The 16,814-nt window shown below is 40.8% G+C and overlaps 1 protein-coding gene across 1 annotated transcript in view; it reads right to left on the bottom strand.

Moving 5' to 3' along the window:
- Nucleotides 1–16,814, bottom strand: part of pkd1a (polycystic kidney disease 1a) — a 60,205-nt gene that overhangs the window by 16,318 nt on the left and 27,073 nt on the right. The window contains 22 exon segments of the mRNA XM_055225227.1: nt 407–495; nt 1,123–1,455; nt 3,201–3,345; nt 3,436–3,582; nt 3,837–3,996; nt 4,277–4,493; nt 4,586–4,907; nt 4,989–5,129; nt 5,305–5,457; nt 5,683–5,833; nt 5,910–6,334; nt 6,426–6,725; nt 6,797–7,003; nt 7,077–9,679; nt 10,852–10,982; nt 11,488–11,663; nt 11,991–12,122; nt 12,211–12,693; nt 13,056–13,424; nt 13,940–14,205; nt 15,029–15,179; nt 15,399–15,520. Coding sequence (XP_055081202.1) covers nt 407–495; nt 1,123–1,455; nt 3,201–3,345; nt 3,436–3,582; nt 3,837–3,996; nt 4,277–4,493; nt 4,586–4,907; nt 4,989–5,129; nt 5,305–5,457; nt 5,683–5,833; nt 5,910–6,334; nt 6,426–6,725; nt 6,797–7,003; nt 7,077–9,679; nt 10,852–10,982; nt 11,488–11,663; nt 11,991–12,122; nt 12,211–12,693; nt 13,056–13,424; nt 13,940–14,205; nt 15,029–15,179; nt 15,399–15,520 — 7,223 coding nt within the window.

Genomic DNA, 16,814 nt, shown 5'->3' with positions numbered 1-16,814 from the left:
ATTTGGTAAAAATTATCTCAATTGGTGGGGCATCAAAAGTTATCAAAATTTTGGACACAAGTCTTTTTGAAATTTAGATTTTTTTAAACAAATTGCTCCCATTTGCAAATACAAACTCCAACTTCAGCAAAATTTTGACCCAGGTATTAAATTCCCTGCCCTAAAACTACTTTATGTGAAAAAACTGAAATCAATTTTTTTTTCAAAAAATTGCACAATGAGTTTATAAGCGCTTTTCACAATTTGCAGAGACCAGAGCAGAGCTTTGCAGTCATGGCCAGGCTAACAACAACTAGCATGTTTCTTGATTATTTTGAGCTCAAGAGCTGCTTATACAGTAAAACAGTACTGGGGCAAGATAAGGTTTGCTTTAACTTAATTATCTCTTAAACTCTTCGTGATTTACCTGAAACAGCAGCTGCATGATGCTGTTTCCTGCTGCCGCTTTGCCAAGACTTTTGTTGAAGGCTCTGGGGATCGAGAAGCGCTGGCACTCTGGAACAAAACAGATAAAACTAGGATCAAAAAATAAATCAGAAATATTCATTAATTTCTTTTGCTGTTAAAGTGCATATGAGTGGTTAAACTACTAATTTTACAAAAACCTTGTTAACATAATGATATTTACAAAGTGCATCTAGTTTACACCAATTTGACAATTTTGGTGAAATTTGCAGTTTAATTCCTGATGCGATCAGAAATTGTCGATCATTTACATAATAGTTATATACATCATAGCAAGAATGCCTAGAGTCTAAAATTGAGCTGGTAGGCAGCTGAGAATTTAACAATAGAATTTGCTTTTTAATTGCCAAATGCAGTTTAGTTCTGGTTAAAAAATCAGTAATTACTGGAGCTAATCTATGGTGAAGTATTTTTTCACAATAGCTTAAAAATGTGGTTAACCAAGTATTTGCATTGCTTTTTTATTAAGTTATTGGACCTATTCCCAAACAAATAATTATATTGTTTTGGGGTTATGCATTTTTGGTATTTCTTTCAGTGAGTCTTGCCATCCATCAGAAATTCTGACATAAATTCCTATTTATTCTACTTTTAATTGCTTTTAACTGCTTTCTTCACAAACTACTGCCAGCCTTATGTAAAGCACTCAAAGCTCACCTGGACTATTGTTGCCCTGGTAGCACAGGAGGCTCTGTGGGTCTGCTAGTTTCCCTGTGGCAGCGATCTCTGCACCTCTCAACCTCAGAGGCTCTTCGTTAAGGACCCGGGCATGCATAAGAATCAGCATCAGCACAGATGACAGATTGTAGGCTTTTGCAGCTACTCTCAAGGGGTGTGGCTCCAGGGAGGGGGGCAGGGGGTCAAATATGGAGTTACCCGGGTCCTCTATGGGAGAGAAGATGGGATGCGATGGCTTTGGAGCGGCATCCACATAGGCAGGAGGCATGTACATTTGGGAGGCCGATTGGCTCACCTGATGGATGAGATCACCTAGAAGAGGAGGTTACATTAAGAACAATGCAGCACTACAGTGGAATACTTGAGGTGGTAGGGCATGCACCGCATGACATCGTAGTCTGAGCATCGATACAAGTAGCAGAAATAGGGATTTGCCTCCTAATAAATTAAAATGTTGTATTTATGGAGTCACACATTTTAAAACAGCATTGTACAAAGCCCTGGAGCAGCCAAAATGCCATTAAAGTGAATAGGGCTGGAATTCCATTGGACTCAAAGGTTGAGTTATGCCATCATCACATTGTATTGAACAATTACCGACCAATCTCAAATCTACCATTTTTAGGCAAAGTACTTGAAAAAGTAGCTTATTAACTTTCTCCAAAAGAACAGCTCCTTCAATGTATTCCAGTCAAGTTTTAGACAAGGTGATAAATGACATCCGCCTGAACAATGGCACAGGCAAAGTCTCAGTCTTGATTCTCTTAGATCTGAGTGCTGACTTTGACACTGTTGATCATGGGATCCTCTTACAGAGACTAGAGGACTGGGTGGGCATCTCTGGTACTGCACTAAACTGTTTCAAGTATTATCTAGAAAACAGGGAGTTCTTTGTTGAAATTGGAAAATGTGTCTCAGATAAAATGTCCCTGACCTGTGGGGTGCTCCTTCCAAGGGGCTCATCTATAACACATGCATCATCATACTAAAAGTCGTGATATTGATCTAAAATGGCTTCACATGCAGGACAATACAGCATTACTTAAACCTGCATGAATCAGTCAAAATACAACTTACAAAATGACTGATTTTGCACAATGTGCTCCCTTTAAACAAAGCTTGAAAGATTCAACTAATAAAACCTTCACAGAAAACTATAGTCTTACAAAAGCCTATACAATTTGCCATAAATAAAGTTAATTTACGCTCCCTTGGGAGGAGGTCCCGGGGAAGACCCAGGACATACTGGAGGGAATATGTGTCTCAGCTGGCCTGGGAATGCCTCGGGATCCTCCCGAAAGAGCTGGAGGAGAGGTGTGTGGAGAGGGAAGTCTGGGCCTCCCTGCTGAAACTGCTGCTTCCGCGACCCGGCCCCGAATAAAGCGGAAGAAAATTGATGGATGGATTAACGTTAATTCTCAGAGGGGCCATTTAAATGCCAGCCTTACTTTGCACCAAGGTTATGAATTAGCATACATACAAGCTTTTAAGCCATGACACCCTTAAACTTAAAAAAATTATTATTTTGCCTCAAAACGCTCCAAACCAGGAGGTTTGCCTCAAAAATATGATATAAAGTAGTGATGATTTGTGCAAAATATTCTATGTTCAACATGTCAACACTGCACCGATTCTCTGGGAGGCTTTAAAGTGGTTCTATAGTATGAATAGAACTTATTTGCTGTCAAAATCACCAGCCCTATACAATATAATACAACCCAAATGATGATGGCAACTTCCAGACTAAGGTGAATAAATCAAGACCACTGGAAAACTATTCAGAAAAGATTTAATTTTGTCCTGTTTATTTATTTTTTGTTAACTTCAAATGAGTATCTGGTTTTCATACTAGTTTTAGTATTTGGCTATTGATATTTTTGACAATTTTTGTATAATCAATACAAAGAGCTGCTGCCCACAGGCTCCTGAAAACGTGTTTAAACCCATTTGTATTTTTATGAGTTTTCAGGCCATCTAAAAACGTATCTGGATGTGTGCATTTTGTCACCGTGGTAACTGTGTAAAGTGATACCATCGAAAAAGGATCATTATCTTACCCATGATGTTGAGGATATTGTCGGCGATTTCAGTTGGAGTGACAGTGCCCTGCTTGGTGTCCGTTTGTAGGATTTTCAACATGGACTCCAGTTTTTTTAGCGTACTATTCTGACATTCCTCACATATGAACTCTCGATTCACAGCCTGCCAACAGATGACATGCAAACCTGTGTCATGCTGTCACGAGCATTGAAATTAAGCTTTTTCTGGCACTTTTCACTCCCTTCTTCTCACCGTGCACTGTGCTAAAGCTGCTGATGTCTGCTGGATGTCATTAACCGTGGTCAGGTCAAGAGACGTCAAAGCTCTGGTGATGTTACTTCGGACTCGAACTCGATACAAGTGCTCTGCCTGGGACCCCCGCTGTCTGGTCTGCTCGTACTGTTGCGCAAAAAATGTTATTTAGCTGAATCACTTTTTTTTATAATTCAAATGTTTATGATTTTTTTCTTTATATTGAACAAAAAATTTTATTACTAAATTAGCCTTAATAAAGCATGAAAAAATATGATTAAAGCTTAGTAACTACCTAATTTAAGGGGTTAGGGTTTAATTAAGTTGTTACGAAACCTGAATCAAAGCTGAATCAAATATGAAAAGTTGTAGTAAAAAGGCTGTTTTAAGACTTTTCTCACCTCATTCAGAACAGTGATGAGAGCCAATGACAGCTCCCTGACCCTCTGAGAGTCTCCTTGCTCCAGTAGTTTTTTGAGTTTTGTGTCCGTCAGGTCAGACAGCCAGTGTGGGAGGCTACTATACTGAAGGGGGTGATCTGGAAGCTCAACCTCAAGAGATCTAAATAATCAGTAAAATGCACATCTTTGAGTAATACCATTGACAACATGTGAAGGATGAAACACATTTTGCTGCCCATGTTGAATATCTCTATGTATGTTTTTCATAATGTAGAAAATGTCTCTATTGCCCATACATGAATTAAAACTTTAGATGAACCAATCATTGAAATGACATTGTACCATCTAGCTGCAACCTACTGTTAAGTACTGTTTCACTATTTGGGAACCACAGCTTGAGATAAGATATAGAAGAGTTGAAAGCTGTACAGGGTAATTACTTATTGAGTGCAGTGTTGGTAGCTCCTTGGTGGTCTTCCACTGTGATAGACACAGCCACACGATGTCGGGTTGAGCTAAACCCTGGTGGAAGGAAGGCTGCGTGCTCAGGGCTGCTGCCTCTGTAGACACAAAAGTCCTCACAGTACTCCTCCCTGCACCTGGTCACCAACAGACTGTAGAGCAAGGGGGTCTCTGAGACCCCTACATCACTGAAGCCTGTAAAGCATAGACAGATAGAAGACACAGTAAAGTACAAAGTTAGACACAAATATATGTGATAGAAATTAGATTTGTAGGTTTAGTTATACCTGAGCAGTTAAACTGAACCCGGTCCACGAGTGTTTGTATTCTCCAGATTTCACCATCTTCAATGCTATAGGTCACTCCCGCTTCACCACCAGCCTTCAAGTGACACTCCCCACCAGCAGGGGGCATGTTCCGTTGTAGGGTGATTGATGCAGCACCCTCCCCGTCCAACCTAGAGTCTGTAACATGCAGTGTAAAGATGTAGGAGTCACCCTCTGGCAGGGCACCTTGCCTCAGCACCAAGTGCATGCCGTCACTTCCTGTTGTGGTTGTGGAGGAGTCCAGCACCAGGGATTCATTCTGTGATTTCTTGGCAGTCCAGCGCTGAAACACAAACACAAGTTTCACTTACTGCAGATCATTTTCACATGGTTTATCATCAAGTACAAAAGAAAGTTTGTTTACCCCTCGATGCAAGCCCTCACAGTTGGTACAGGTCCCTTTGAGGTAGATTTTAGAGTTTTGGCTGACCTCATTAAAAGACTGAGCCTTACAAGAAACACATTCCAGATATACCATAGGAATATGGCCGCTCTGTACGAGCACCTATAAGCACAAAAATATATTTATAATAAAACATATTTCATTCTTTTGTCAATAAACTTTATACACAGTGAACAATTACAATTTATATACAGTGAACAATTACATCCATTTTCATTTAATTTGTTATAAAAGCACAAAATATTAATATCTCATTTTGTACTGTTAAATTTCTTACAGTCTGTGTGGTGGACTCTGGAGCCATGCCATCTTTGCTGATTGTTAGTTTAAAGGTATATTCAACTCCTGCCTCAAGCTCTACACCCGATATGCCCAGCACAGGGCCGCTGGACCCCAATCCAAAATTCAGAGTGGAGCAGTGCTCTGGCCCCTAGAAACATTAAGTTGGAGACTAATAAGAGATGAAATCACACACCACAGAATATAGAAGCAGCACCTACTATATATAACACAACTATAAAGAACATAAGCACAGTTAATCCCACACAACATGTCTAAGTAGGGAACGTGCCAGAAAATGCAACTTGCTTTTGTTTGAAAAAGCAGCCAACAGGAGAATTACAAAAACATAATCTAATGTGTTCTAATGTGTTACCTGTGAAGTTCCTATGCACTCCCAATGGTAGTGGAGCAGGGACTGGCTGTCTAGGTCCATATTGGGGTCATATGACTGCTCTGCGCTGAGCTGCAGGTCCTGGCTCCGAGACCACACTCTGTAGGTGCCTCCCTCAATTATAGGCATCAGCCTGGAGGAAAATTCATCATAATCATTTCAGTGTTTTAGTAAACAAAATTTATTTAGTAAAAATAATATTCGCATACTTGGCTGCCATGACGCTGAGCTGCAAACAGGCTGCTTTCCTCAGAGGCACGCCTTCATACGACAGAGAAAAGACTAAGGAGTAGTTCCCCGCTGGGAGGGACATCTTAGGCAGCGACAACTGAAGGCGCCGGGTGTCCACCTCTGGGATGTGGATTACAGGGACAGGCAGCGATGACTCAGACATTACTTGGTTGTGATTGCCATTATCACAGGAGGGAGCAGCAAGGATCTGCCAGAGGTACTGCTCTCCGTAACGAACACAACCTTTCAAATTCACATTGGCCTCTACTAGAGTAGGCTGGGCACGCCAGATGGGCAGGCGAGGGGCCTGCACCACCTGCACCTCTGGCTCCTCACACTCTAGCACAGTAATATTCACCTCCACCTGACCCAACACCCAGCTCACCTCATTACTGCAGTTCACCTGGCAGGGGAGGACAAGTGCAACATGTTACTAATGTCTGACAGGGTCAGCTGGAAAGATATAAACATATGTCTAATGAAACAAAACATACTCTAACAAGATAATGGCCAGGCTGCTTGTAAATGTAGCCAACAGTTGTGTCTGCCAGAACAGGAGCTGATCCATCTCCCAGTTCCCACAGACAGTTCTGGACAGGAGTTTGTCTGGGTGTGAGTGAGGCCATCAGAGTCACCGTTTTATTGATAAAAGTGTCCCTGGGCGCTGCATACACAACCACACCACTGAGCCGGTTCACCACCTTGATATGCCTAGTGATGTAGTCCTCATTAAGACTATTAAAGGCCTTCAAATGAATGGTCAGTGTCCCTGGTTCTTCTGGCACATAGGACACCTAAGGTAAAAGAAAACATAATTGTTGAATGAAATTTAAACATGTTATATATTAAACAGGTAAAATGTTACCTCTTTGCTCATATGTGTAACTTTGTGTGAATGATGCAAATCCAGGGTCCACAGGAAACGAACATCACTGCCTGTCAGAATGTTAGCGACAAATGTCTTTTTTACCCCAACTGGGATGGCTGTGGGACAACAGCCCACTATGGACAGGCTTCGCACAGTCTCCATCACCTGTACGTGGAGATTATACTTAAGCCTTTTTGTAGTAACCTAAAACATGAATCACAAGTTAGAAATTACACCAGAAAATGTCATCATTTTTAAACAGTGTCTTCTATTTCACCTTGTTCTTAGCTGTGACGGTAACCATGTATTCATCCACTTTGGTAAAAGTGTGACGGTGGGTTTGATTGGGTTGCATAACTAAGATGTTTTCTCCATTGATACTGAGTACAATGTCAGGATCTGTACCAGCCGCCAGCATTACAGTGAACTCCACCTCCTTGCCCACAGGTACGCACTTTTGACCTTTGAGGACGAGTCCACTTATCATGTCCTGTACAACAACATCTCTGGACACGACATCTTCACTGATGTCATTGGATGCCTTCAATGAAATAACTGTATGTTTTGGTTTGAGAAAGGTATGAGATATTCCGTTTCCTGTTTCTGTCTGTCCATCAACTGTCCATGTCCACGTTACATTGGTGCCAGTGGCCACCTCCCCCTGTAACCAGTTTATAACACCAGTTGATATGTAAGTTAGCTCTGTTGAATTTATTGTAAATCTTAGCCCAGTGATATTTTCCTGTACCCTAACTGTCTCTGACAAAACATATGAGCTAACTTCATTGAAAACCTCTATTTCAACTGATTTCAATCCAGCAGTGTCAAAACTGTGCGTCTTAAAGGACATGTTCCACTGTAGTACATCTTTGTTTATCCACCACCGGTATTTTAAGTTAGATCCTTTATTTGCTAAGACGCTAATGTGAATAGGAGAGTTTAGTGCAACAGGATTTTGGCTGATTTTCAAAGACACCATTCCCACTGGTTCAAGAAAGTTGATAGTCCGATCAACAGTGAGATGGCCCAGAAGATTGTCAGCCCGCAAAGAAATATTGCAGTGGCCCGGAGAAGAGAAGTTCACCTCAACAGTTTTCCCAGTTATATTATATACTGACAAGTGAGGCTCAAACTCTCTAATTAAGTTCCAAGTAAATGTCATATTTGTCCCTTCTTTCAACCCAGCTTGTAGGTGGAGTAAACGATTTGTGGCGTAGTAGCATCTCTCTGTTGGACCAATACAGCTGAGTTCATCTTCTGGTAAAATGTACAGCCCCTCAAGCTCGCGCTGCACAAATAACAAGATGCTAGCTTGTGTAGTGTTAATGTCATTCTCTGCTATCACAATGATTGTAAAAGTACCCACGGACCGAAAGGTGTAAAACATCGTATTCGTCCCGACAATTGAGGAGCAGTGGTCACACAAAATCCATGAATAGCGCACGCCATCTCCCTCATCCATATGCGCTTCAAAATTCACAGAGGCATTTAAAGGGACATTAATCAAGCTTGAGTTAAGTGTTAGGTTTCTGATAGGAGCCAGTACCACCACAGACAAAATTGTCTGATTGCTGCTAACTGTGTTCACCGCTGTTAGCGTGACATTGTAATTTCCTGAAATGTTGTAGGTGTGAACTATGCTTGGACCATTATGCACAATTCCATCTCCAAAGTGCCACGTGTAGGAGACATTGGTGGCTAAGGAAGATGTGTGGAAAGCATAGGGCTCTCTAAGAGTCAGGTTGTTGTGATTGGTGCTATTATGTAAAATTGCAATTGGTCCAATGGGCATTTGAACCTCAATTTTGACACTAGTGTTGAGAGAGGAGATGTTATTGAAGACGGTGACAGTCACAATGTAATGACCTGGGTCTGTATATTTAGTGGCCACATTTCCAGATCCTACAGCAAGCACAGGGTTATCACCTTGACCAAAATCCCACTCATAGCTGTAGTTAAAGTTCGGTTCAGCTCGGACTTGAAACCAAATTTCCTCTTCAACTGCGTAGTGGGACTTCTCATGAGTGAAGCTGATGTTTTGGAGAGCTGGTTCCACACAAACTAACACGTCTTTAGTCGCTTTACTGACACCACTTGAAATGGACAGAGTAAGGTTGTAGTTCCCACTTGTTGCATAGGTATGTGAGGTTTGAGGATTTCCATGCCTGACATCAATGGTATTATCATCTCCAAATTTCCACTTGTAAAGGTGAGCTGAGGAATTTCCTGTTACAAACGCCAGGAAATTTATGGGAGTATTTTCATGGACACACCCCGCTGGCTCAATGTGGACAATTTGGAAGATAAATACATGCACAGGTAGGATTATCCAGGCAGAGCTCACCGCATTTGAGGCTGTAACATTGACTGTGTAGTTGCCATCAGATTTGTACTGGTGTGATATATAAGGTTCAGATACAGTGTGGACAGACCCATCACCCATAGAGAAAGTCCAAGTCACATTATTACCAGATATAATATGAGCCCACACTATTGTAGGACTGTGCAGCTCAGATGGAGAGGATGTATTCGCTGTCAGGTTTTCAATTTTCTCAAACACAAACATGACAGCATATGCGGTGTGAGAACTTATGGTGTTGTTGACCAAGACACAGATATTGAAGACTCCACTATGAGTATATGTATGGTTCACCCGTCGGCCCTGTAGTGGTGCAGAGCCATCGCCAAGGTGCCAGTTGTAGTGGATCCCATAAGGAGAGGGCAAAGGATGGGCTTCAAATTGGGCAACTTGGCCCACGAGCAGAAGCTGTGGTTCTGTCTGTATGTCCACGTGATTGAGGATGCTGTAGACACTCATGTTGATGGTTTGACTAATGTTTTCATAACGGTTGGACACGGACACTAAAGCTGGGTAAATACCTGCAGAAGAACAGAAGAAAAATACATGTCTTAATTTGTATCAATTATAAGCCCAAATTTAAAACAATGAAGGAATGTAATTAAAGGTGCACTATGTAACTGACAAACATGTACATTGAGCGAGCTCGCCCTTCCATAGTTATGCCATACTGTGGAACATTCTAAGCTAGACATCAGCCACCCGTGGCTCTTGGAGCCTCTTTCATCCTTATACTGCGGCTCTACGTGCCTTGGGAAAATAAATTATTTAATTATTTATAAGTATTTAATGTGTATTTTATTTGTGCTTAGTTCTTTTTTAAATTTTAGTTCTAAATTGGAAGATTATTGTGATCTTGAAATATTAAAATAAAATTATATTTTATGATTTTTTGTAGCTCAAAATGAGCATCACAATCGTGGAATACCCCCAAAAAAGACTTTCCACCCCCGACACCGACATAAACATGAAGAAATATACATTTGAAGTTCTGTCGATCTTTGGATCCACATACATATATGAGCCGCTAGTCTCCACCATGAACTATGTTAAAAACAAACACTGCCCACGCCTCACAGACGACAGCTTACAGTCATGCTTAAAGATGAAAGTGACTTCGTACAGCCCCGAAGTGCAGACTCTGTGCACCGAGGTTGAGGAGCAGAAGTCCCATTAAACAAGTAAAATAAATATTTATGCAGATATTTTGAAAAAACTATAGCTGTTTATACAAAGCGTAAAGGTAAAAACAAACAATATATACAGTGTTATCTTCATTTTAGATGTCAAAAAGTATTTGCGGCTCCCAGTGTTTTCTTTTCTGTGGAAACCGGGTCCAAATTGCTCTTTGGGTGTTAAAGATTGCCAACCCCTGTTCTAAGCAAAGCATTTATCGTGTTCCCCTTTAAAGCAATATTCAAATTTAAAACACAAAATCATACCCTATCTTCTGATAGCCAAATTTGTATTTGTATTTTACATATTTCAATATGGTGTTGTTTGAAGGTTCACTGCCATTAATTATAACAGGGACTAAAATAGTCATCATGTTTTTTTCAAGTGCAGGCTGTTCACTGCCTCCTCAAAATGTTTTAGATGTTAAATGTGCCATCTAAAGTAAAGCGATTGAGTAAAAAATGTTTGTATGTGATCTGTATGTGGCAAATACTTGTAACTATTTAATAAAGAATACCTGGTTGGGAGTAGACATAAGTGACGTTGTTGCTGAGCAAGATTTGATTGGGGTAGTCTGGGCTTTGCAGTGAGGCAGAGTATGGAGGCCTGTATTCAAACTCTTTATATCCACCGTCACCAAAACACCAACTAAAGCAAAAATACAGACAATTCAAATTACTTAGAATAGGTAAAAGTAATAAAGAATACAGAACCATTTACAGTCACTAGATGCATTAGAGACTTGGAGAGTAAAGTGGAAAGTCAAAACACAGGAAGCTGCAGTGGATCAGGGTTGGTGTGAGCGCAGAGGCCAGAGTGAGGAGGGTGGGACTTTTTAAGGAAAAGAACTAGAAAGAAAAGGGCCAGTGAGAAAAGAAGGGAAAATTCTTGTCAGCAATCTGCTCTAACCACGCAGCCATAAATCCAGGACTCTGCAGCTAAGATTACTGTTGAGATGTAAAAAATGAAGGGATGATTATAACAGGGAGAAAAGGCTATGGATAAGTAAAAGAGCAGTCAGAGATACCATGCTGTGTCATTAGGTTGGAAAACAAGTAAACTGAGGATAATAGTTTTTCACAGCCACGTAACATTAATTAAACTTGTATGCAACATCAGCATGACAGTGTCTGTCCACTGTCCCCATTTTTACCGGAAGGTAGCAGTCATAGACATGTCCAGCAGCACAGAGGTGGTAAAAGTCTGAATGGAGCCCTGGGGTACAACATCCGGGACCCCCTGGACTGAGAGGTTTGCCATGGGAACCAGCCTGTCAACGGTCACGTTAAAGTGCTGTGTGATGGTGCTGACATGGTTCATGGCTGTCACCTGTAAAAAGCGTATCACAAAAGAGAGTGGGTCAGAGAGAGAGGAAGGGTGGCAACGCTATACAGGGTGAAACATAAAAAGTCATTATTAGATGTTGTTTTATTATATATTTTTTTTATCATATCCAATTTAAATACCACAAGCTCACATTGTGTTACAGTTACACATATTGAAATAGCATTTGCCCGATTCATTCATTAGCATTTTTAAATAACATAATGTGTACACATGAGTCAATTCAAATTATATGTTATGAGGCTGGCTTGAGTTGAAAAAAAACATAGTTGTCACATTGTTAGGGTTAGTGAATAGACTGGGGGCACTCACGGTGAGCTTGTAGACCGCAGCATGCTGGTAAATCACATTGAGTACAGTGTTGTAGTAAGTGAAATAAGGCTTGTCATCAACTGTCCATTTGAACGTGGGATTAGAACCTTGTGCCACAGATGCTGTGTAACTCTGCAAACATAAATAAAAATAACATCTAATATAAACACCCTCAAATGCCTAACTTTAACTTAATGGAAAAAAAAAAGCCCAAGCGCACCACAACAGACTCCATCAGCACTCTGTGGGTGGGATGTGGCTGCACCATCAGACCCTGCAGTGCCTCCTCCAGGTGGACCGCCACAGACAGACTGGCCTCCGTCACATTATTATGGGCCTCCAGCTCCAGGTGCATGGGACGCTCCTGCCCCTCAAGCCCTGGCCCCAGATCGAGCACAGCGTATTGACTGGGCTCAGAGGGGTCAGCCTGGGACCCTGTGTTTGAACTAGCCTGACACAAACCAGGGTGGGACACAAACTCAGAGGGGCAAGTGGGTACAAAGGTTACAGTGTGATTGGTCCCACTCCAAGTCGCAGTGGTCAAATATCGAGACTGGACACGCAGAAGTATGTGAGTATCATTTGGCTGGAGGTAAATGGATCCATTTTGAAGTGTTGGGTGGATGATAGTTAAGCCCAAAGGAGGCACCACTCGCAGCAAACAATTGTCCGATGCTGGATAGGACGGTTCAGCAGAATACACCTACAACATCCAAACAGCAAGTAGTTAGTTATTTTTGGGTGGAGGGTCCATCAAATGTTCATCTCATAGAGATGTTATTGGTTTGCCCGGAATGTTTCCCAATATAGCATGAAAATTATACATCTTACATTTATTCAATTACAGTTATATTATACAGTTATACTTTAGTAATTTTGTTTTTTACTGTGAGCGGGCTAGCTTCTCCATAGATTTGACCTGAAACTTGGTAAATAGTGGAGACACCTGCTTGTCTCTATGAACATAGTTAAGTTTAATGTCACACTAGGTTCCAGACATTCTCCACTTAAGTTACATAAAACATCTTTAACACTAATGAACAATATTATGTCTTCTTTTCTTACCAGCAGATTGTAAAGGCCAGGTTCTTTTAAACCAGTCATCAGATGCTTTCCTTGTAGCTGGGTCTCACTGTGTCCTGCATACAGCACCCTGACAGGACAAACTACTTCTGCCTCCCATCGCCCCTCCCCATCCACAAGCAGCGCCTCAATGTCCAGCTCAGGGTCTGGGATACGACCTGCCTCATGTTCCTCATAAGATCTAGAGTTGTTCAACCAAAACCACTCTGATTGATTTATGGCTAAAACTGACTGGTGCCAGAGAGAGTGAGAAGCAGGCTGGCAGCGGAGGAGGGATCCTGGGCCAGCATCATGCTGAAGAGCAAAGACATCCCCCGGGGAGACGAGGAGGTCCTCTACTTGGTCTTGTATCTGGTAACACACACATTTACATTACTTTTTTACGTAGGGGTGGATGAAATTATAACACAACTTTTTAAAGCCTAGGTCACAATTTTTATTTTATTGCAATTGATGCAATTAGAATATTTTTATACGCCACTGAGAGGTAACTGAAGCCATCAGAAAGTGCTGCATTAAACATCAAAATGTAACATTAACACAGTATATTGTCTCAGGATCATCTAAATTAGATTTTTTTTTTTCCTTGGGACAGTGCCTGGTACTGTAATAAAATATTGTTGATAATTATATTGCAAGAAATGGACTTAGCTGTTAAAATCTTCTATCTAACACTAGTAACTGTAGAGGTTAGCCATATTACTTTTTATTTATTATGATTATTTATGTATTCCATTGCTATTTACTGGTACTATTTTTATGACTTTTAAGTGCATTTATGAAACACAATACAATCTTTGTTTTGATTACATTCAAAGTAAACTTCAATATGTTGTCCAGTCTTTATTATCCACACATTCAAATACCTGTATGTGTGCAGAGGGTCCTGCTGGCAACGTGAAGACCACCTCATTTTGCAGCATGTAGCGAGGCCTGCGTGCCTTGTGGGGTAATCTGTGCGCCTGGGAGCAGTTGGAACAGGAAGATGGCGAACACGGGACGGACAGGGACAGGCACTGCTGCTGAAAGGGGCACCACTGCTGCAGTGGGGGGCAAGACGGAGGGTCTTTGGTTTCAGTACCATTGGGCACACAAACAGCAACGGGTGCACAAGTCTTCACATCTTCACAACCTGACACATAAATTTAGAAGCAAGTCATTACAGACGACTCACCTGTTTTTTTTTAAGTCCCTCCTAAAGACTCACTTTTTCTCTTTGGTCGACTATTTACCCTTACCACTGTTTGCTATGTGTTCTGTTCTACTTTGTGTACAGCACTTTGGTTAACTGCATTGTTAAGTGCTTTGGAAATAAGTGAGGTTGAATTTTGGAAAGCATGCCTCATTTCATATTAAAATGTTTTTGTTTTTCACAGCAATTATCTGGCTCCAACTACATTTTATTTGTATAATCATTTGGCATTGGTTTAACTCTTATTATCCTAGCTTGGGACTCGTACAACGCATACATTTTCAAATAATTATAGAGTCTTGACAGAAATACAAATGTGCAAAAAGCATTTATATGTTAAACCCTAAATTATCCAATACAGTATTTTGGTGTCACTGTCACATTTAGTCTATACAAACGTATGCTGTTTTAAGTAGTTAGTTAACTTATCTGTGCCCTATTGTCTTTGATATCTACAGTACAGCTTTGAGCAGGAAACAAAAAACACAGCATTACTTTATCACAGTATTATGTATTGAAGCAGATGTGCTCATGTGGGAGATGACCTTGATCATTTGAGTTTAATGTCGATTTTTTGCCCTACTTTCTCTTGTTTTCCCAGCTTTCTCCTCTGAATCCTTTAACTAACAGTTTCAGACATGTTCAGTGAAGGCAAGTGTTGAACATAGTCTCAGAGGATGGGATCAGGTGGTCTAAACGTTTCTTGACACCTCCAGTCAGGAGGTGTTAAGAGCGTAAGTGACTTCATCTCTGAAAGACTCACCGGGAAGCAGCAGGTGATGGTCAGGGTAGTGGCAGTGGGGTCTATAGGTCTGGAAACGAACTTGGACTTGTGTATGCAGTTCCTGTGTAACAACCTCCAGCGAGGACACCCGACCAGCATGGATAAAGGTAAGAGTGGGGAACAACAGAACCTAAAAAGAGATAAAATAGGAATTATAAACTACATTTTTGCCTCATCGATAAAATGGTAGGTTTTCTATGCTAATCTTCTAGAAATATCATGTGTTTTTTTGTTTTTTTAAAATCACATATTTTTTCAGCTTTCAATATTTTTCTACATGTTAACTAAACACGGTCATCAACTAAGATTTTAGTAAACAATAATTAAAACAGCGGTGTGCATTCCTTACCTCAGTGCCACCACTTGTTGGTTTTGGAGTTAGGAGTTGATCTGCTTGGATACAGAGCAAAGGACTGTGGGTAGGAAACACAGCCAGGCCCACTATGTACACACCGGCATCAGGGACACGAACTAAAAATAAAAACACAACAATAAGGACAAGTACTGGCAGATTTATGCAGGACACTACCCAGCAAGACCTGGGTCAAAACATGCCAGAGACCTAAGAAATAAATCAAATCAAAAAGACTTTATTCTTCCCCAAGGGGAAAATCATATCGTTGGTCTTTTCAAATCTTCATCTGCTATAAACCTCCTTATTGTACGGTCTTATGGCAGTTGGGAAGAAGGATTTCTTGAGATGTTCTGTCCTGCAGCTCACCGATCCTGGACATCCACCGTCTGCTCTATTGTTCAAAAGCTGAATTCAGGGGATGGGCCATGTTGTTCAGTAAAGAATCCATCCTGAGTGTCTGTTGCTCCACTATCTCAACCAGTCTCTAAACTACTCCCTATAGTTGAACCAGCCTTCTCTATTAGTTTTTCTAGTCTCCTAAGATCTCTTTTTTTGAAAGAGATCAAAACACACACTGCAGCATAAAAAAACAGAATTAGCCATTACTGCCTGATAAAACATATGAAGCAGTTTATTGTTTACATTAAAAGACCTTAACTTTCTTAGAAAATATAGCTGGTGTGGCCTTTCCTATAAAATGCATCTGTATTTGTGGACCAGTCCAGTTTGTTGTCCAGATGCACTCCCAGGTATTTATAGTTGGGCACTATTTCAATATCTGCCCTACGTAAATTAATCTATTTCTGTGGAAACAAGCAGATGATGCCACCAGGCCTGCTCATAGTACGAATGCACACGTTTTTTCATGCATAAAACAATTTTAGCAATAAAACACCTCATACAAGATACATAAGTTTAAGAACATCCTATGGAACATTTTAGGTAAAGGAATAACATCTCCATGGACTCAAGCAGGTGACAGACCCTTAAAAAATAGTTTGATTTTATTCATAATCCATTAGAGGTTCCCTTTTATGGTTGAAAATTAGTGAGCTCAAAAAATAAAGACACACTACACGACAGTTCACCACTTTGTTCTGGACCGTGTCTCAGATCAAAATGGTTTTCTTTTCACTATGTACTTTGAGGTTCAAACAAAGATGAGACCGAAGAGTCAGAAAGACCTTCCATAGTGCTGCCCTCCGGACAGTGACAGTAAAATCTCTCTTACTTTGAAGGCCTGACACAAAGCTCATGTCTCTAAGGAATGTGCAGTTAAGTTTTAAAGGACCTTAACTAACTTAAAACGACTCCTGCTGAAAGCCATACACACTTAACCTTTAGCTTCAGAGAGGAGCAGAGGTTGAACATTAAAGAAGACATATTGTGCTTGTGTCTGCTATATAGTTA

This window comes from Periophthalmus magnuspinnatus, chromosome 1, assembly GCF_009829125.3.
Source record: "Periophthalmus magnuspinnatus isolate fPerMag1 chromosome 1, fPerMag1.2.pri, whole genome shotgun sequence".
NCBI classification, from domain to species: Eukaryota; Metazoa; Chordata; class Actinopteri; order Gobiiformes; family Gobiidae; genus Periophthalmus; species Periophthalmus magnuspinnatus.
The sequence above is the reverse complement of the archived record's forward strand: the minus strand, read 5'-3'. Positions and strand labels throughout refer to the sequence as shown.